This window comes from Dermochelys coriacea, chromosome 9, assembly GCF_009764565.3.
Source record: "Dermochelys coriacea isolate rDerCor1 chromosome 9, rDerCor1.pri.v4, whole genome shotgun sequence".
Classification (NCBI taxonomy): domain Eukaryota; kingdom Metazoa; phylum Chordata; order Testudines; family Dermochelyidae; genus Dermochelys; species Dermochelys coriacea.
Window position 1 is genome coordinate 80,431,522 of NC_050076.1, and position 22,710 is coordinate 80,454,231.

Genomic DNA, 22,710 nt, shown 5'->3' on the forward strand with positions numbered 1-22,710 from the left:
AAAAAGAACAGGAGTACTTGTGGCACTTTAGAGACTAACAAATTTATTAGAGCACTGTGGTGCTCCGGCTCTAAGTTCAGAAGGTACTAACTAGATTGTGGTTCTTCTCAGAAAAGTGACTGTGCAAATGGCATCTTATTCAAACAGAGATCAGCGCCTTGTGCATGTTCAGGGTCAGGGCTGCTGGCTTTACTAAGTAAAATCTGTTTCTCTTATTGTTTCCATGCAGAGATTCAGCTGTATGGAAGCAGATGGATTCTGTACTGCCTTGTGCATCACCAACAGAATTGTTAACTAAATTCTGATTGCAGAATTTTTGTTATTGCCTCAGATAAGACCCAGCTTGATGTTCAGATCTCAGGAGGAGCCTGCTGAGCTGGCAATTTGGGGGAAAAAAATCTCTAAATGAGCCGGTTTGACCTGGAGTAATTGCCACTTATACAGTCACTTTTCAGAGAGGAACCACACTTTGGCATGGCAGTTGGCTTTGACTGACTGAGTGTAGCTTATGTGTCTGATTGAGTTCTATGATCTTCAGGTACACTGCAATATCTTTTTCCAAAAGCCCTCCATGCATATGCAGTGGAGAGTTAAAGAGCAGTTAATAACCCACAGGATGTTTGAAAAACATCAAAACTACCTTCCACAGTGGCAGTGCTCAAAAATGTGCAAGTTCTACCTAAAATAAATACATACACTCATTTTAGTTTCTCTGCAGTATTCCCTTACTTACTGCCAGAAATACCTTCAAGATTGCAGATACTGAGGCTAGCTAACTGCTAATCTGGTTTAGTTATCTTAGGCAATGGACAGGTTTGTGGGTAACCAGTGTTATAGATCATATTGTTTCCTGAAAGTTTTTCTCCTTTGTTCTTTATTACCAGTGATACCGGCATAGAATCAAGATCTTTCTCAAGAGTTTGTCTGCCTCTGAGCTTTCGCCTATAGAAACACCAATAAAAGAGAGAAGTAAATAAAGAAATAATCTCAGGTCAAAATCCTCTTTTCTGACATTACAGCCACCACTTATGAAGCTATCTCCTTATGCGCCTTGTTTGTATCGGCAAGATTCCTGCCTCACCCCTGAAAAATCTCAGAGCCCTGAATCTGCTAGACCCCAGCTAAAGTTATTACTGCTTCCAGGTTTATGGTCATTTCATCCCCTCTTACAGGCTGCACGGAGTCCAGGAGCTTGGTGAGCTGGTAGAAGCGCCGAGAGCAGGATGTGGGATTCTTTCTCTTGCAAGCGATGATACGATCAAGTTCCTTTATGTAGTTCATTCGAAGTTCATCAAAGAACTTCTGATTCTTCAGGCCATCCACTGGAACTGGCATGGAGACAAGGAGAGGAAACAATCATCATGCATAGAGAAAAGAAAACAAGAGCAACAGGAAGACTGAAAACCCTCCACATTCCCAGTCATTCACCTCATCTTCGCTCCCACTGTGGATGATTAAGGCTCACTGTCTAGGGATGGGGGCAGGGGAGGGGGCTGTACCTCTACTAACATAGCCTTTGTCTGGTGCTGTCATTATCACAAAACAAAGGTAGCACATCAGACCCGTCACAAGCTGAAGTCCGATTTTCCTGCTCAGCCACTCACAGGTCCATTTCTTAAAAGCAAGGGAGTTGGCCAAGCCCCCATCATGAGTAGGACTCAAGAGCAGGTTAGATAAGGGCATTACATCAGGAGGACTCCTGCAAAATGCAGAGGGCAGGATGGATGGCTGTAGTGGTCTTTGCTGGCTCCATAATGGCATCTAATTTCTAGTTCTGAAGCCATCTCTCTGTCTCTCAGCACAACAGCTGAGGCAAACATTCACAGCAGGGACATGTGGGGAAACCAACTACATACAGGGTCCCACAGAGCATATCAACTATTAATCTTCTTAGAGAAGGATGCTGCCACTCACTAATACTGAAGAGGAGTAGCGCCTTCATGCAGAGAAACTCCTGGGGCGTGATTTGAAGCCACCCGAACTCCTGAGAAAGATGTCGCATCCTGAGACACTGGCTGTACATTCTGGATTTGTGCATTCGGTACCTGGCAAGATGCATTGGTGAGAAGGTTAAAGCACTGCTGGTCTGATAGGCAGGCTGACTGAGATATTTATTTTAAAAAAAGACAAAGACCCAACAACTTTGCATTTACCCTAGCATGTTCCATCTGAAAAGGAGCTAGTCTTTATCTCTTGTGGGATCTCAACAGCAGCATGGCCTGAATTCAGGAAAAGAAAGTTTTCCAAAATACCACCTAGCATCTGCTTGATGGGGAATGGAATGATCAAGTGGGATTTTAAGGTTCACCTGACCTGCTCACTTGCTGAAAAGTGACAGCAACAATGTACCATATTTAACAAACCACAGATGTGTATCCTTATGCGAGCGCTTGGAAGAAGAATCAGGCTGTGTGCTGAGTGCAATGCTCACACTCTGTCTTTGGTCTCAGTGACGACACAAGGGAAACCTCAAGATCACTATTTTTTTTTTGCCACAACTTAGCTGAGGGCCAATCAGACAGTAACACTGCAGGAACTCCTGAACTCTGTTGCCACCATTCCAAACTGGTAAATTAATGCTGAAGCAACAGTTCCATTGCGGCTCCTTTGACAGGAAGAAGATTCTCTTGTTAAATCTCTAATCCTCCACCACACACTACTTTGATCATTCTGTGAACTACATGTACCTTTTCTATGGATTTCTTCACTGTATAAGCACAGAGGTGAATCAGCTGCAAATGTCCCATCACACAGAGAGGCTTAAAACTTCTAGCACTGCAGTTACAACATGAAAACCAGGGACTCCTGGTGCACATGCCAATGTATGGGCAGCTGGAGAGGTCATTACCAGCTGAAAAAGCAATGCTCCAAGTGGGCAGTTATCCAGAACACCAGCTGAAGTTAGGACTCGGTAGTCAGGTGCCGGAGACAGCACCAGTGCTGGCTGAAGATGTGTATTGTGTGTGTGGCGGGAGAGGGGGATGGGACACCAGGCATGATGCCTCATCCTGTACCATTCGAGCATGCCTAATGCTTACTGTTATCAGTCAGATAGCCTATGAGAGCAAGGGCTCTAGAAATGAGCTGCATGGGAGAAGTGAGAGACAGGGGTACGAAAGAGGGGGACATGGGGAGGGGAAGCAGTATGGATGGCTGGGGAGGGGGCAAAACAGGGAAGAAAGAGAGAAACCAAGGGGTGGTTCCTGACAGGGAAGGAAGATAAGAAGGAGGAAAAAGAGAGAGAAAATAATAAAATATCAGAAGGAAGAAGAGGGGGAATTGTCTGGAGATTGATACTGAGCCCTGCCTCATAGGGTATCAATAATGAGATATTCCCAGCCTCCTCAGCTTTCACCCTCTACTAAAGCAAGGGCAATGAGCCAGGCTTTGCCAACCCTCCTCCTTCTGGGGATCTTGATGAAGAGAGATCAGACACTGGGATTGGTGTCCCTGACACCGCCATGGACAATGAGGCCCAACACTCCAGACAAGTGAGATTTGGTGTTCAGGGGTTTCCAAACAATGTGAAAGGAAATGGGACAATTCTGTGTGGAAAGGTCACAGATGCCTCATGCTATAAAAATACCTGCAGTTGTCACATCACAGCCTGAGAACATGTAGTATACCGATGGTTTATGCTCCAATAAATTTGTTAGTCTCTAAGGTGCCACAAGTACTCCTTTTCTTTTTGCGAATACAGACTAACACGGCTGCTACTCTGAAATCGGTTTATATCCTGACATACTAATCCCTAATATATTACCAGGACAGGTCGTTACTCATCCAAGCCATTTGCCATAATAATCAGGTCGCCGTCAGCTATGCAAAGCTTCCATTTATAAACGTATCTTGCACTTTGTGAGGTGCATTACACAAGTCACTATTGGCTCTGCAAGGATTATCGTGCTGTCAGTAAAGCCAGCTAACAAGTTAATTATGTCTCCATTTATACAACTGTGCTGTGGGGCTAAGAACTCAGCAGGCCTGTAGGAGAAACCTACCAAACTGTTGATTTAAAGGAGACGCCTTTTCATTTAACAGGTTTCAGAGTAGCAGCCGTGTTAGTCTGTATTTGCAAAAAGAAAAGGAGTACTTGTGGCACCTTAGAGACTAACAAATTTATTAGAGCATAATGAAGTGAGCTGTAGCTCACGAAAGCTTATGCTCTAATAAATTTGTTAGTCTCTAAGGTGCCACAAGTACTCCTTTTCTTTTTTCATTTAACGCAACTCAAGCAAAGACAGGTGTTTTAACTATGTATTGAATTAGGTGCTTGGATACCCTGGCAATGGGTCTGGTGTAAGAGACCAGGCAGAGAGGAAGACAAAGGAGAGAGCTGTTGGTTTCAGAATGAACTCCATGGTACAGAGCATTCTGAACCACCCTTTAAAAAGCCTTGTCAGAGCAATACAGTCTGGTTGCTGGGCACAACAGAAAGGTGTCATAAAAGAGCTGCTATTCTTAGTCTGGTCTATTAATTTCTAGCAGTAGTGAGCGTGTCTGGGAAAGAACAACCAGCGTGTGAACACTCCCAGCAGTTGGAAGCACCTCTTCGCTGTGCACTTTAGGTCATACTACGTCTGATAATGCCCTGACCTGCCTGCCCATTAAGGGGGAGCTGCACTGACTCTCTGAAACACAGCAGGATCTCAGGGATTAGTCTCTTACAGTCAGCACTGTCTTTCTCTGAATGAGGAGTCTATCTGGGCCTGGTGAAGAAGGATAGGAGAGGCTCAGTAGCACCATCTACTGTTCCTGGATCACCTCAAGGAGATTTCGGCAGACTAACTCGCAGAAAATCAGCAACATTCTTGAATTTTGAAATGTTGTGAGCAGCTCTTGGTGTGAGGTTTTCTGACTTGTCCTCATAGGGAGCCTGTTAGATAGCTGTCCCTCTTTCACTCTCTGTCTGCAACCTTTGTGACATGAACAATACAAAATATCAAATTGTTGCTATTTAAACACTTACTCATTGAAGACCAAGTCGGGAGCAAAGTAAAGCATCCTGGAGTTAACATTGGTGAAAGATCTCCATCCCATGGCGAAAATCATAAGACCCATCCAGGAATACTGGATTAGTGCCATTTGGTCATCCACGTGCAGGTTACGGAATCCTACAAAAGGCCGTAAACAGAGATCACAAGTTCAATCTGGATTCAAACAATTCACCAGAATTTCTGTTTTTTAATATAGCACTTTAATTCCCAATCTGTGCTCCTGGAGACTTTAGAAAGTTAGGACAAGATGGCCCTCAGCCTAATCTCCACATGTCCCAGGTTACCAGTGTGTTCAGCTCTGAGCCAGTGTGTATGGGATGTCTGCATACACAAACTAATTCAGTCTCTTCCTTCTACTACCTGACAAAATTTCAACCTTGCTGTATTGCAACCTTGGAGTCATGGCACTGACATGCTGATAGTAAACTGGAAGCCTCCAAGCCAGAAGCTGGAATTGATGGGTTGTGACTCAGTGTAGGAAGAAGAGAAAGAAAGGTGAAAACACAAACAGCTTGGGGTGTTAAAATAGGACAGTAAGTTGCACTTATATAGTATCTTTTTCCGAGAGTCTCAAAGAACTTTATAAACAATAAAATAGTGTTCTCAGGATGATTCATAGTCATGCCACAGGCACATTTGCAATTCATAGAGAGACATACACACAGAATATGCAGTCAATAATTCAAAGCTATTTCTAATTTCTCTGGATGTTTACCAGTACATGTAGCCATAGATAACCTGCAATCCTGATCTTAGCTTTCTATACATTTTTACATTACTTTGACCAAACATTAAAACAATGGTAAAGTTTTAAGCATATAATTATGAGCCATCAATTCAAACTTCTGTCTCTTGTCTGAGAAGCTGTCAATTTCAAGTGAGCACAAACCTTGTGTTACTGCTATGCTGTAATTGCTTTATGAATGCGTTCTTTCCGTTTTATTTCACTGCACAAAAGCACACGTGTTTAAATAGTGCTATATGGAACTAGTATAAGGGATTTTCCATTGTCAGGACTTTTAAGTACTGATGGACTCAATATTACTAATAGGCACCTAGAGTGAATCTTGTTAGCAAGATACAAGTAAACATTATACATTAAAATCATTTCCATGCTTTATAAACTCAGGTATGTGCTTTCTGAGAAGTATTTAACTTAGAACCAAGTTCTCTTTTCAGTTAGGTAATACCTGTATAAAAAACGTTTCCTACTTATCCAATGAATTTGGTGTGTAGATGAATTCTCCAGTCTAGTTTGACAGTTTACAATGGCTGTCTCTTGAAATAGGAAGAAAGCTCAATTCAGTTAAAGGTGGTTTTAGCTCTATCTACGTGGCCCTTATTACCATAGAGACTCATTCATCTGCACATCTACCAACGTGATATATGCCATCATGTGCCAAAAATGCCCCTCTGCCATGTTCATTGGCCAAACCGAACAATCTCTATGCAAAAGAATAAATGGACACAAATCAGACATCAAGAATTATAACATTCAAAAATCAGTCGGAGAACACTTCAACCTCTCTGGTCACTCAATTTCAGACTTAGAAGTCGCAGTTCTCCAACAAATAAACTTCAAAAACAGATTCCAATGAGAAACTGCAGAATTGGAATTAATTTGCAAACTGGACACCGTTAAATTAGGCTTGAATAAACACTGGGAGTAGATGGGTCATTTCACAAAGTAAAAACTATTTCCCCATGCTAATTTTTCCCCCTACTGTTACTCACACCTTCTTGTCAACTGTTTGAAATGGGCCATCCTGATTATCACTACAAAAGGTTTTTTTTCTCCTCCTGATAATAGCCCACCTTAATTGATTGGTCTCGTTACAGTTGGTATGGTAACACCCATTTTTTCAGGTTCTCTGTGTATATATATCTTCCTACTGTATTTTCCACTGCATGCATCCGATGAAGTGCGTTTTAGCCCACGAAAGCTTATGCCCAAATACATTTGTTAGTCTCTAAGGTGCCACAAGTACTCCTCGTTTTTTTTTTTTTTTTTTTGCTGATACAGACTAAAGCGGCTACCACTCTGAAACCTGTCATAGTATCCTTGTATTTCCTGAGTGAAAAAGAAAAACAACAAATTCTCTTTGCCATTCTTTGCCAGGAGTGGTAGCCTGAAAGCTAGCAGAATATACATACAATTACATGTACTTGGTGTGTGTGTGTGTTGTGTGTGTGGTTGCATTTAGTTCTGCATGTTGGGAGGCCTGTCTGTGGTCATTCTGATCTCTTGCGGGAGTCACTTAAATGGTCTAGGGGCAGGTTTGGTGAAGGATGACTCCTGCTCTCACCAGCCCCAAGCTGGTCGGCAGATTAATGGCTGCAGTGGAAAGTAGCAATCTTGGCAGGGCATGGTCATGGAGTGAGAGGCAATGTCTCAGGTTTCCCATAGAGGGCTTTGTATATTAAAAAACAGACTTTGAATTTCACTCTGTATTCCATGGGAAAGCAGAGTAGAAAGAAGTGCACAGGTGACCTGTTCATGGCAGCCTGTGCTTCGGTGCAGATAGTTTTTCTATATAGGGTGACTGCCTTTGTTGGATGGAAATAAGGGAAGGGCACATGAAAAATAAGGGACATTGCTTTATTTTAAGGGAAATTTTAGGGAAACACCATTTCCCTTAGCATAGTATTTATTTTTTTCTCATGGGTACATTTCTACTGCCCTCCAGTATACCATGCAATCATCATAAGCTTCAATTTAATGTTTAAAATGGTACTTATTATCAGTTTTAATACTTTTAAATACATCTTAAAATAAGGGCTGCATGGTCACCCCAAGGGGCAAATCAGTGAAACAAGGGATGGTCCCTACAAATAAGGGAAGGGTGATCACCCTAGATCTATACCAGACGAAGATTTCATGGGCTACTAGGCTTCATTCCTAGATATAATGAATAGCCTGACTTGAACCTGAAGGACATGAATATGTGGATTGCTGTAATCAGATCTTTCTCTAATAGGATGGGGCACAGTCTCCTGTTGAGTCACAAGTGGAAAAGAGCATTTTTTGCAGCTATTAATGGCCTGGCAGAGGCTGGGATGAAGATTCCTTTCCATATCTCAGGATCAAGGGACAACAGTGAGTGGCGTCTCAGGAGAGAGCCAATGGCTGGGACAAGGACTGGACTATCACTGGGCCTGTCGTTCCATTTCTTTATTTTCAACTTGTGTTACCATGGAAGGGGAGGAACTTTTGGCTTAGCCAGAAGGCTCAGTTCCTTACCAGCTAAAAGGAAACAGAGGCCTGGCTGCATCTCCATGAAAGCCACTGCAACACATGGCAATTTGGGCATCCACATGCATTGAGGAGCTCAAAAGGACTCGGAAGCTGTGAAGTGTCTTTACAATAAGTGGGCAGGCCCCCCTTCTGTTGAGGGGGACACGACAGAGGATGAAACCTTGTTAAAGCACCTTTCTCTTCATAACTCCCAGGACAGACAGCGGCATGTCTGGATCAAATAATGAACTCCATTTGGTACTGTAACTTCCATTTTGTATTAGGACCTCCATTTTGTATTCTGTGCTGAATACATGTTTAACCTTGCCCAAGGCAAGGTTATTGAATTGCATTCCAGATAAGCACCTTCCCCGGGGATTGGGACTAACACCTCATTGAAGGACCACCACTGAGAAGCCGTCTCAGTGCAAACTGAAGCCATCAGCTTGGATTGTTTCTCAAATGCTAGCCTGACCCCTTGGAACAATGGATCTTCTAGACAGGGCACCAGCAGTGGCTGATAGATCTGAAGCTTCTGAGCCAGGGCACATGTCAAAAAGATAGAGAGATATTTAAAAAGGGGTGCTGCTTTGAATCTGGAAGGCAGACCATTGACACATGTAAGATGGACAGCCAGGAGAGAGAGGCATTATAGTTCTTTTATTCATTTTTGATGAGTGGTCCAGTGACTGATTCCCTTTAAAAGCTGATATGGACCAAACAGGATACAATCCTCGCTTTCTATGAAGAGCTGAGGTGGTCCATGCAGAACATCAGATGGATGTTCATGCATCACCTTCTTACGAACCAGTGAGAAAACAAGTTGACTTTTGTGGATTTATATTTGTAACTGCATGCTGTTACTTGTGGGTTTTGTTCCCAGAACCAAGGGCCATACATCTTGGGACATCCTGGTTTAATTTTGGAATTTCAAGGGTTTAAGCAATTGATAGATACCTCCTGGGAACATTCTTTTCTGGGGCCTCCTGTTTTGCCATGCATATCTCTGCAATCTTTGCAAAGTGTCCATGTGACTCCTGAGCGTGGGGTGGTATAGTTTAGGTCAGCTGTGCACAACTCTGTCTTTCTTTCCAGGTTGACATTTCTCTTCATGTAACTTTATTTCTTGAAGAGATGTCCACTTTGAAGTTTTCTAGCCTATACCTAAAATCTCTGCATGTTTTGGGGTGATAAATGAACTCATTCAATCCATTCCCAGCAATATACAGATCTAATCCAAAGACCAATGAATTAAATGGAAAGGCTCTGAATTAGGCTCCAAATCACTTCAATCATCGCTTTCCTTCACTTGGTTCAGGACCAGGAGGAAGAAACAGCAGTCTAAAACTTCATCCTCTACATCAGGACCTGTTTATTCTCCTTAATTCAGTTCTGAGGTTGGAATCACTTGTGTGTGCTTTGGAGCTGTGTTGTTTGCGCGTGAATCAAAGAGTTAATGGACCTATGTAGTTTTCAGTTCTCATCACATACTTTGCTCAGATTTCCCTTAAAGATTTAATATTAGCTTTTCAACGTTCTAATTAAATGTTTCACCCGATCTTTAATATAACATTTTCTCTGCCACCTTTGTTCATTATCTATTGAGTATGTTCTCTGAAACTATATGGCTTCTGCTTCTGTTACTATTATCTTTATGATTAAAACTTAAAGAACATTCTTTAAAATAAAATTTCTCAATGCCTTTTAGCCTAAAAGACAGCTTTACTGTGTTTCAATGAACACAGTGGCCTATATTTCAAAAGTAACTAATGATTTTGGATATCCAACTCAAGACACCTTCAAGAGGCCTGATTTTTCTGAAAATGAAGCCCCTTTAAGGTATCTCAAAATCTAGATGCACCAAATCCATAGTCATTTTTGAAAATCTAGGCCAATACGTATTGCTAATTGTTTAAATAATGTTCAACATACTGCCCCTTACTTTTAAAAGCATCAGATTCAGTATTTCCTCCCACATTTTTAAGCATATTTACACTAATATAATCTGAGTAATACTTTGGCAGTTTCTCACTTCTTGTAAGATTAGACTAGATTTTGTTCCCGAATACAAAATGTGAAGGACATATTCAATCTGATTTGGATTTCATTTAAAAAACCTATTCTGTTTATTTCAATTCTTGGCTCTTATTCATATGAATGAGAGTTCATTCAGATGTGAACAGAGGTTTTCTCTGTTCATCAGATGATTCATGACCATTAATTTAATAGGTTTCAGAGTAGCAGCCGTGTTAGCCTGTATCCGCAAAAAGAAAAGGAGGACTTGTGGCACCTTAGAGACTAACAAATTTATTTGAGCATAAGCTTTCGTGAGCTCACTTCATCGGATTCATTCAGTGGAAAATACAGTGGGGAGATTTGTATACACAGATAAAATGAAACAATGGGTGTTACCATACACACTGTAACTAGAGTGATCAGGTAAGGTGAGCTTTTACCAGCAGGGAGCAGGGGCGGGGGAGGGGACCTTTTGTAGTGATAATCAAGGTGGGCACTCCCAGCTATCTTCGAGACACCACTGACTTCCTGAGGAAACTACAATCCATCCGTGATCTTCTTGAAAACGCTGTCCTAGCCACTATGGATGTAGAAGCCCTCTATACCAACATTCCACACAAAGATGGACTACAAGCTGTCAGGAACAGTATCCCTGATAATGTCACGGCAAACCTGGTGGCTGAACTTTGTGACTTTGTCCTCACCCATAACTATTTCACATTTGGGGACAATGTTTACCTTCAAATCAGCGGCACTGCTATGGGTACCCGCATGGCCTCACAGTATGCCAACATTTTTATGGCTGACTTAGAACAACGCTTCCTCAGCTCTTGTCCCCTAATGCCCCTACTCTACTTGCGCTACATTGATGACATCTTCTTGATCTGGACCCAGGGAAAAGAAGCCCTTGAGAAATTCCACCATGATTTCAACAATTTCTATCCCACCATCAACCTCAGCCTGGACCAGTCCATATAAGAAATCCACTTCCTGGACACTACAGTGCTCATAAGTGAACTTTTACTGCAAAAATGTAAGCACAAAATGATTTTAGGTACCTACAAGTTTTGAGGGCAGCTGAACAGGAGTTTTGTGAATCCCAGTGGGGCCTGATTCTGGGATTTAGGGGCCTAAAGTGGTACTTCGATACCTAAGTCCTTTTGTGAATCTAGCCCAACACCTGCAAAGTTAAATCTTAATAAGATTCAAGTCATTGTTCATTTTAATTTTAAAGAGCTGAAAGCATAGACAGTTTCTTGCAATTAATGTGAACACAATACAGTTTTATGGAGAGATGCTTTTTGCTTCTCTTAATAAACATTTTTATTTGTCTACTAGACATTTTTATTTTTACAAGATTGGCAGCTTATGAGTTTCCTTAATAACAAAAATTGGAAATTTTAGTTCCCTTCTCATGAAAATCAGTTATTTTAATTTATTAAATTTTAGTGTTTACATTCCATCACTGATTACTGACACATTATATTAAATTGAGGTTTCTAATATAACTGAATACCCACTTTCTATTCTGGAAGCCATATTGTCTAGACAGTGGAAAACAATGTCTACTCAGAAAGTGGAAAGCAAAATTTATCCTAGAGCTCCAGGAAGAAATCACAGACAGCATGGAGCAGGCTGTCCAGCACAGTTTATGATTTGGGGGGGGGTGTCATAAACATACAGGTAAGGGTAGCCTAAAATCCCTCCTACCTGTAAAGGGTTAAGAAGCTCAGATAACCTGGTTGGCATCTGACCAAAAGGACCAATAAGGGGAGAAGATACTTTCAAATCTGTGTGGGAAGGTTTTTGTTTTGGGCTGTTGTTGCTCTCTCGGGAGACAGAGAGAGAGACCAAGCAAGTAATCCAGCTCCTACTGAATGATACATCTAAAATTACAGAAATAGTAAGTAATAGCAAGGAAATGCGTTAGACTATCTTTTGTTTTAGCTTGTGAATTTTCCCTGTGCTAAGAGGGAGGTTTATCCCTGTTTTTGTAACTTTGAAGTTTTGCGTAGAAGGGAATCCTCTGTTTTGAATCTTATTACCCTGTACATTACCTTCCATCCTGATTTTACAAAAGTGCTTCTTTTACTTTGTTTTCTTTATTATAAAGTTTCTGTGTTTTTTTTTAAAGAATCTGATTGGTTTTTAGTATCCTAAAACCCAAGGGTCTGGTCTGTGCTCACCTGGTTTACCTAGTTGGTTGGTAGATTATTCTCAAGCCTCCCCAGGAAAGGGGGTGAAGGGTCTTGGGGAGATATTTTGGGGAAACAGGAACTTCAAGTGGTCCTTTTCCTGAATCTCTGTCTAACTCACTTGATGGTGGCAGCAGTACCCATCCAAGGACAAGGAAGGATTTGTGCTTTGGGGAAGTTTTTAACCTAAGCTGGTAGAAATAAGCTTAGAGGGTCTTTCATGCGGGTCCCCACATCTGTACCCCAGAGTTCAGAGTGGGGAAGGAACCCTGACAATGGTAAACACTCCCAATTAAGTTAGCACCCCTACAGCAAATGAATGACCTTGTATAAATACATTATTAGATAAAAGATTTCTAATAAACTCCAAATAACAAACACTGGAGTAGCCATAGAGTTTTAACTCAAAGGGCCAATGTGCAGAAATCTTGCAATACTTTAACATGTAACAGAGTAGCAGCCGTGTTAGTGTGTATTCGCAAAAAGAAAAGGAGTACTTGTGGCACCTTAGAGACTAACAAATTTATTAGAGCATAAGCTTTCGTGAGCTACAGCAAAAGTGAGCTGTAGCTCACGAAAGCTTATGCTCTAATAAATTTGTTAGTCTCTAAGGTGCCACAAGTACTCCTTTTCTTTTTAACATGTAAGTATCTATTTTAGAAACCATCAATTTGACAGGTGCCTCTGATGTGGGTGCATGAACACTCTGTCACTGCGGAGAGAATGAGGCATGCTCATCCTCCTTGTCCATGGCTAAAAGTGACCCAAAATCCAACCTGAAAACCCCTGGAGAAAAAATAAAACCGACCTATTGAAACCATTCTATACAGGATCAATCTCTTTACCAAGTGTCGTGTAGATAGACTTTTTTTAAAAACAGACAGTGAGAAGTAGGGCTGCCAAGGTAAAATTTTAACTAGAGCCCAATTTCAAAGGGTTCTTATTAAACATATATGAAGGGAAACCAAACAAATATGATACAGAAAATTCAAAGGGCAGAAAACCTACCTGATGTGAAACTGGGCCACATTGACTGGCCACTTACTTTAGGAGAAAACAAGAATAAATGCCTCATTTTAAGCCCATTTTAGAATGCAACCCTAACTATGGAGTCATTACCAGGTGCTTCCATAATAAATACCACATTTTATAGGTGTCACCATCAGCCTGTCCTCTGCTCTGGGCACACAGGAATACAATCACTGGCCATTAGCCTGTTAGCAGTTGTGCACTCTAAGAATCAAATGCATGAAATAGGACATCTTCAGGCATCTTTGGAAGCCAGAGGGTTAATGAAGTCAGAGAGCATGTCTAGAATGTAGGTTTGGTTGATGTTTGCCACAGGATAACCCTTTCTGAAGCTTACTCCTCTCCTGTAGCTCTCTCTTGCAGTATGCGATAAACTGTGAAATAGTGTTAATCTGCTAATAACAAATTAATTTAATATTGTTACTTATGATAACATTGCATTAATTTGTGCTAAATAATTATAATTTGTGCTAAATAATCCAAACTCCAATCAATTTTTGGCACACTTACACTTCCGGGCATGATTGTCCTGTAGTTTTATGTGACAGAGAGAGACACAGAGGGACTTCTGCATTTAAAATTCTTTGACAAATTATATTAAGATGAAATTCCAGCACTTGGAGGAGATACAGTGTGAAAAAGGCTGGGAGGGCGTAGATTCTTTCATGCCAATGTGTTCTTTTCCCCAGCTACTTTCAGCCTGGTTTTGTCCATCTTCCACCTCCTACATTATCGAACAGCATTGTTTTCATTCTTTCCCTCAGAGGATTCACTCCTTCCACCCTCTCACAGGAGTGTGAAACGGTGTTGGTCCTTCATTTTAAGAAGGAATACTGTAGCTCCTGCCTGAACTTAACATTCCTCCTAAAGCAGACAGAGATCATTGCACAGAGAAAAATAGAGAAGCTTCTCTTCTTTACAGCAACTTCCATCCTTGCTGGTCTAGAAAACATTCAGATATTTAGATGTGTTTAGATTTGCAGAAGCTATTCAATTGTGGCCAATACCATACCCATGTGACAACCACCTGCCAAGGGACTGAACCCAAGAGTTTTCATTTTAAAAGCACAAGTCTCTTCTGCTCGAGCTAAAGGAGTAAACACCTGCAGCTGCAGCAGACTCATTAACCTCTCATGTACCAGCCATTAGAGGGGCACAAATGCCACACTACGGCAATGTGGGTTACACTCAGATTTTTGTGGATGTAATTTGTGCTCACAGAAGAAAACATTCTGAAAATGCACCCCTACAAATGCTGTGGTTTTGGGGCCTAGATTATTACGATTCTCCTACTGAAACATGTCCTTGCCATGATTTGAGTGTGATGGTTTTAGGGAGGTGGGGGAAGGTGCTGGAATTTGTCATTTTTCTCCTCACCTGGCAAGGCCTTTGCCCACTTCACCACGTGCACCAGCTGCCTCTCCCCAAGCTCATTCAGGCTGGTCAGCAGGGCAGCAAAGGAGTCGGCCTGGTTGTTGTCATGGCCTGCACACACCACACCAGGCTCAATGGCTTCCAGGACATTGAGGAAAATGGGCTGGCACTCAAACCCATCGATGCATGTCATCACCATCTTGGAGGCCTGCTCATCTGTTGGGCTGGATGAGCTGGCTCCCTCGCCATCCTCTTGCAGCTTCAGGTTGCCCAGTTTCTTCAGCTTGCGGGCTGTGGAGAATGACACAGCTTGGCATGATGGTTAAATATAAAACAATCTCAAGGCTTCTTACAATTCCAGCCCCACCACCCACAAGGAGGGTGAAGCTGAAAGAGAGCTGCATCCTAACATTTAGTCTAGCAACAGCCGCAGCCTGGAAAGTTATCCAGGTGCCATGGTGATGGGGGCACTGTGTAAGAATAAGGATGGAGGTCTATTATACAGAGAAAGTGTTCAACCCATTCATTCATACATGGCAAGCAGTGTTACTGAGACAAGGACGAGGCTGCTTGACCTCAAGAGCGATCAGTCCCATCTGCATGGTGTTACTTTCAGATACATTTATTTTGGAAGGATTGGGGAGAGAAGAAGAATATGACTGCATGTGTGTGTTGAGGAAGGGGGGGGAGCATGTATTGATCCAAACAACTGTTCAAGTAAAATACATAGATAACCTAACATACGACCAACAGCAAATAAATCACTGCACCATGCGACTCTGAAGCACAGAAGCCCATCACCCTCTGGCACCACAACATAGCACAATCTCTACATAGTAGTTATCTTGCTGGAAATTTATATTACACCCATCACTGTGGTATCTAGGCACTATTGCCATGCAAATTATTGTGACATCATAAATCCAATACTGTAACTTTATTACAGGATTAACCAGAGGGAGAAAATAAGCCATGAACAGCAGGTCGAATCTAAGCCAAACATTGGAGGACTCAAGCATTCCTACTCAAGCATTCCCTCTAAAAATGGATCAAGGAAATCAAAAGACTAGATGGCACCAGAGCTGCTTCACCACAACCATCTCAGTTCAAAACAGGCAACACTCAAGACAAGATGGCAATTAGCCGGGATCAGGTGGAGCTGCAACCTTGTGGATGTGTGATGTTAGCATACTGTTGGCAAATTGCAGTGCACAGGATGCCACAATGACGATATCCTAGAAGCCAACACCTACACACTACAGTGACAGACCTCATAGATTAGACAGACAGATACATTAGATCAGTGGCTCTCAACCCTTCCAGACTACTGTACCCATTTCAGGAGTCTGATTTGTCTTGCATACCCCCATGTTACATCTTACTTAAAAACGACTTGCTTACAAAATCAGACATAAACTACAAGTGTCACAGCACACTATTACTGAAAAATTTCTCACTCTCATTTTTACCAAATAATTATAAAATTAATCAACTGGAATATAAATATTGTACTTAAATTTCAGTGTACAGTACATAGAGCAGTACAAACAAGTATGTCTGTATGAAATTTTAGTTTGTACTGACTTTGCTAGTGCTTTTTATGTACCTGTTGTAAAACTAGGTAAATATCTAGATGAGTTGATGTACCCCCTGGAAGACCTCTGCATACCCCAAGGGATACCGTACCTCTGGTTGAGAACTACTGCATTAGATAGATTGACAGATGGTTAGATCTCACATACAAATTATACAGTCCATGAACAAAATACCAGGAACTTCATGTGTAAAATTTAGAAATGCTTTGAGATTGGGTATTTAGTGTTCAGTTTAATTTATAATGTTCTGATGTTTACATCAATGGCTGACTGGTTCATATGTATGAAATCTACTGAGCTGAGCATGTTACTCTAGATGGTAAATCTTTTATCCCCAACAGTACCAATGAAAATTAATCAATCATGATAAAAAGCTGATTGCTTAGTTCAAGCACAGAAAATAACACAAAAACTGTTGTCCTTGGGGTTCTGGCTCCTACATTATATGATACTCATCTGAAACTTCCTTTTGGCTGTAATTAGAAAAATAAGCCCTGAAACGTAAAAATGTCAAGGCAAAGTGCAGCTGTGTAAATCAATGCAAAGGCTGATCTTTAAATAATATACTCTGGATGATCTACAGTAATAGCAATTAAGGGAGGCTGCTTTGAGAAAATGAGAACATGGAAATAAAAATCAGAAAGTAGCATGGAAAACAAGACCAAAGTGCAGCATGACATAGTCCTGCAATTATTTGTGTGGGTCACAAGCAAAACAAAAACCAAGAAATCACTCCTCTCAAACTCCTCCACAACTCTGATGGCAGCCATACCATCAGGACTCAGAGTGATGTAGCTCGCCCCCAGTTAGTAACCTTGAGATACCTTCCCTAAAACAATCTATCATCAGGGCAGAACAGGAGAACTGTACACTTTAAGTCAATAGGTGATTGGATTTTGGACAAACAAGGAGAGACATGAGTACAAAGTGCCGATTCCAGGTTACTAGAAATCCCACCATAATCAATAAAAAATCTGGCAAGGCTGGAGGCATGATTGAGCAGTCAATGTCATGGTGACTGCTGATGTCCTTCAGTTCAGCCCCTTGCTGTACTTTTAAAAATCTATGTGCTTATAGGGAACAAGGTCCTTCCACTTTAATGAGAGAGAGAAATTTTAAATCAGTGCTTTCAGAGTTGAATAATGAGGACAAATAAACCAAGAAAAGTGTCATCCATTATAGGTCCTGCATCTACAAAGAGGTATGTGTTATTGTATGATATAACATATATGTGCATGGATCTGAGACCTACAGTAAGTGCTATATTAATTTAAAAAAATTGAATTACTAGTGGTGAAAAAGATCAATGTGAAGAAAGAAAACAAGTTGAAATAATCACCCCAACTCTCATGAGAATATATAGGTTATATATGTTTCTGTTCAAAAGGAGTGTCAGTGATATGAATAATTCCCATTTCACAGAGAAGGAAAATATAAGCATTTGTCTTTATTTTTATTGCCAGGGATGGAGAAGTTTGATTCTTCCCAATGAAAATCTGATTTATTAGATCCAGAAGAATTTCAGATTTTTTCTCAGTGGAGGAATTATATTGTATTCAGCCTGAAAAACGAGCAGCTTTCTCAAAGGTATTGTTATTTCTATGGCATTGGGTGGGTACTTCTCCAGGACTGTATATACCCCCATCCATATCATGTTACCTATCTGGTCCTTTTCAGTGTTTTACTTTTTTTATTTTTTAATCTAAAAACATGAGAGGTTGTTTCAGTGAAAGCACGGGTGAAGCATTCAGACATTTGGACAAACACAGCATCGAGGGAAACACCTAACCTTCCTCCCCACCCCCTTCAAATTAGCACAGCTCCTCTTGACTGGTATTTTGCTTTGCTTATGTGCACAGCATTCCCACTGATGGCAACTGTCACTCTGCACATACAGAGGAACAAAAATAATTAGAGTCAAGATCTACTGTGAAGATAGAAGAGGAGGTTTTTGGCTCCCCTCCCTCAATCTGTAAATAATGCACTGCCATCATTACAAACACCCTGGCAAAATAATTAGATGAATAATGATAATGAAAAATATATTAACTTCTTTTGCTGTTGATTGAAATATGAAAAATCTGGGAACCTCACAATATGCTGGGTTAAATGCACTGGTCTTCCACCTATTTACCATAAATTACAAGTGAGATGAGTTTGATATTCTAACTTTACTCTTTATTCAATAAACATTTCTGTTGAGTTTGGGGACAAGCCAGATAATGTATTCACATCATATGATGATGATAATGATGAAATACTTTTCATTCCAACAGTAACTAAGGAGGATGTTAAACACCAGCTACTAAAGAGAGGCATCTTTAAATGAGCAGGTCTGGATAAGATGCTTCCAAGAGTTTTAAAAGAGTTTGCCGAAGAGCTCTGTGGACCACTAATTTTGATTTTTAATAAGTCTTGGAACACTGGGGAAGTTCTAGAGCACCAGAAGAAAGCTAATGTGCCAATACTTAAAAAGGGTCAATGGGATCACTAAAGTAATTACAGATCTGTCTGCCTGATTTCAAACCTAGGATAAATAATGGAATGACTGCAAAAATAAGGTAATATAAGTCAAACTACCTTAATATCATTTTTGATAACAAATGTGGTTGGTAAAGGTAAAGATAAAGGTAAAGATCCATGAGAGGACCTTCCCTCTTATCCTGACTGCCTACTTTGCTTAAGAGCCTTTGATGAGGGACCTTGTCCAAGGCTTTCTGAATGTCCAAGTTCACTAAATCTACTGCATCTCCCTTGTCCACATGTTTGTTGACACCATCAAAGAATTCTAATAGATTGGTGCATGGCCAAAACCGGAAGAGGGCTGTGTAAGGTGCATTAGCAGAGATGTTTGGTTGCTTACGAGTGGAACAGAAGGGTTACTACAGGTCAGGACTGAGATGCATCAGCACAGGTGTATAGGTGTCCAAGTCTGCAATAACAAGGGAGACTATAGGGCAGGAGTGAAGTGCATTGGAGACTCTTGCTGAAAAATTATGAACATTACCAAGTGCTATAACTGCTTCACTTCTTCCATTGTCCCCTTTTTTTGGTTTGATGGTATGGGTCATGAGAAGATCCTGTTTAATGGATTTCAGCTCTTGTGTCAGAGTGAACTAAATCAATAATGAAGGCTTCAAAACTGCCATTCTGTGCCAAAGAAGAGAGAGTTTAAAATAAGACATTTGCTTGGTCTCTTCCTTATAGCACTATAAATACTTAAAGCTGCAGGTTCACGGTCACACACAGCTCTCTACCCAGAAGTGACTGGTGATTAATAAACAGTTAATACAAACACTTTGAGCCTGGAAGCATTCTTGAATGCTTTGTCTTTCTACTGGGGGGAAAAATAGCAGTGCGTGAATTCACAGCATACAAGCTTTAGAATTACTTTTAAACCAGCATTAAAAAGTAATGTAAAACAGACGAGGCAGAACAGGTCAGGGTGACCAGGAGAGTGAAAACTACGCCCCATCGTTAGTAGCATTAATTGTCAGTCTGTCCTATGTGAGAACGTAGCAATGATGTATGGCTGCTTTTATTCAAGGAAACTTCACTATGAATCTTCAAGTAAAAAGAAAAAGAGCTTAAAAATAAAGGCATGTTAGCTTTTGCAAACATAACAAAAGGCTGCTCTGTTGGTCACGGGCTTAGCGCTCCACACTGTTGTGCTGGAGATCTAGGTTTGATTCCTTGTCTCTGTCCTTCCCAGGCTGGCAAGGGCCAGAAGTAATACAGACAGTGCCCTGTTGAACAGCGACCCCTCTGGCCAAGTAGGGAAGTGCAGATCCATTCCCAAAGGAGTCCCACTCTAGTATTCCTCATTCCAAAGGTGGCTATGATGAGCCTCCAGGGGATATATGTATTGATCCTGCACTATTATAATCAATGGGAGTTTTGCCGTTAACTTCAGTGACAGTCAAGGCTATAAAGCAGGAAACAATGCAAGCCTTCGGAATGTAATGGAGTTCCTCCCAAGCACATCCTTTACACTGGTGGTAGGAGATATCACAAGACTGGAGGGTGAAGCTATGAACTTCCTCCTGCCCTGTATTATCAAGTGCCACAGAAATTTCAGCCCATCGGATGGCAGAATTATTCAAAACGTCCTGTGTCTTTTTTTACAGTGGGTTGGCCATGTTCAGCAGTAAAAAAAGGATTGTTCAAACGTCACGACCCATCAGGGCTTGTAGGGTTTTCTTTCATGATGCATTTCTGCTCTGAAACGTGCTCCAAATGGTGTCTTCTTAACTCTACTGATCTTCTCCCCATATGGATTCAGTCAGATTTGCTCAATTTGCTGGCTAAATCTTTCTCTGGTCGGTCTTACTTCTGCTAGACCTTCATGGTCAACTAAACTCTGGAGGAACAAGCAACATTCCATTCTGAACTATGCACTATCAACCGAAATTGATAGTGAAGTTCTGACTATGAAATGTTCCTTGTTGCCAAAGAGCGAGCAGGAAAAACCTCAACTTGACTCACAGGCGCCAAAGTGAGTTTCCAGAGCTGGTAGACAGTAAGAACAGCCCCCGTCTTCTACTTGTAAAAGAACAAATCTGATCTGGACTCATAGAGACAAAAAAGAGAGCCCCACTATTCCATTTTTACAATCACATTTTAGAGCAGAACTGAGCTTTGAATGACAAATTCAAATCAACTGAATGTTCTGAACATTCATTTGTGAACCCACTGAGGTATGTTTTCACCTTACAAGGACTGTTGATTTCCTTATATCAGGTGAGGCAGAACCCATCCATTTTTGCTTCCTGCACTTTGGGTCTCTCCCACATCTTGCTCATGCAGTGATGCTTGATTGTGAATGAGAGGCAGTGTCGATTGGACATCTTAATCTATGAAAGAGGCAGCTTTCAGGTTATGCAGCCCGCCTCTCCCCCACCTGGCACAGTGTGATTGATCAGCTATCCAGACCTTGTGCACTAATCCAGCAGGGAGCGAGCATGAGAGCGAGAAAGCACGTTTACATTCGGAAATTTATTTTCCCTACTTCTTGTCTGGAAGGAATGGATGGTGGTGAAAGGAAAGGATAGAAATTTCTGGTACAAAAGTGGAAGAGTCAGGCAGTGCACTTGCTGCTCTACTGAGTGTGTGGGCATGATGGGGAAAGGGGAGTGGTGAGAATAATCTTGGGGATGGGGAAAAAAACTAATCTCAACCCTTACTCCCCAGAGACCAACAAAACGCAGCCGTTTCACTGAGAAGTTCCTTGAGTATTTCACAGCAGCCTAACAATCCCCATCACATATTATCCAGCTCAGCAATGGAAAACATTGCAAAATTAGCATGTTTGTGTTGCTAACAATCATTAATGAAGGCTCCTACACCTCATTTTGTGCTGTGTTTAATGCTGCCAGTCTCTTTCATTTTCATTATACTATACCATAGGTAGCCTAACTGGCAACTCCTTTGCTCTGGCTGTTAGATATTCCATCAGCCCAGTTTTCTGGGTATTTTCTGCCCCGTGCTCACGTCAAATAAACATCAAAGTTCACCATAGATGAGTCACCAATGGTACTTTTAAATAACAGTATTTTAACATATAAAGAGTATGAATCTGAGAGGAAACTTGGCAGCTCTTGGGCATGTTGATACTTGTACATGGAGATGTGGTAGTTGAGGTTGGTAAAGTGCCTGCTTGTAGGGACAAAAGAGTAGGTTTGGCCAATTAAGCTATTGTTTCTAGATTTCAAACCTCAGACTTTGAAAGTTTGGGTTCAAGTTGGTTTTGACAAAACTGCATCGCATGTTTTGCATCTTTTATTCTTCTACGGTAGTTGACCTGGAGACCTGGCAAAAATGACTTTCAAACATGGATCAAAACAGCACAGGCTTCTAGTTAGTCTAAAAGACAGGACCAGATATTCCTTTACACTAAGCCTTTTACATCACTCAGGTAGTGTAAAGTCACCCGAAAGTGGGAGTGAGTGGTGTAAAGGTGCTTTGGTATAACTGAAAATCTGGCCCCCACAGTTTTTATTAAATTTCCCTGGATTAACAAGAGTTTAAATTAAGGGAAGGAATGTTTCTTGAAACTCTAACAAAAGGCTCAATAAATCTCAGAACTTAAATTAAAACATTCCAGATATTTCATGAAACTCAACATGACCTGGGTTCCCATGAGGCCCACTTACCCATTTACTGGTTACTAACTGGTACAATGACTTGGTTAACTGGCTACATGATCAACATTAGCTACTCCAAAAACTGATGTAGACGTCCCATATGGCGCTTTCAGGCAGAACCAGAAA

General features: G+C 41.1%; 1 protein-coding gene across 1 annotated transcript in view; it reads right to left on the minus strand.

Annotated features, from left to right (window-relative positions):
- AR (androgen receptor) overlaps nucleotides 1–22,710 on the minus strand; it is a 116,056-nt gene that overhangs the window by 8,265 nt on the left and 85,081 nt on the right. The window contains exons 4-7 of the mRNA XM_038417556.2: nucleotides 14,850–15,137; nucleotides 4,970–5,114; nucleotides 1,915–2,045; nucleotides 1,171–1,328 (exon numbers count right to left, since the gene is read on the minus strand). Of these exons, the coding sequence (XP_038273484.1) occupies nucleotides 1,171–1,328; nucleotides 1,915–2,045; nucleotides 4,970–5,114; nucleotides 14,850–15,137 (722 nt within the window). The remainder of the gene's footprint in view (nucleotides 1–1,170; nucleotides 1,329–1,914; nucleotides 2,046–4,969; nucleotides 5,115–14,849; nucleotides 15,138–22,710) is intronic.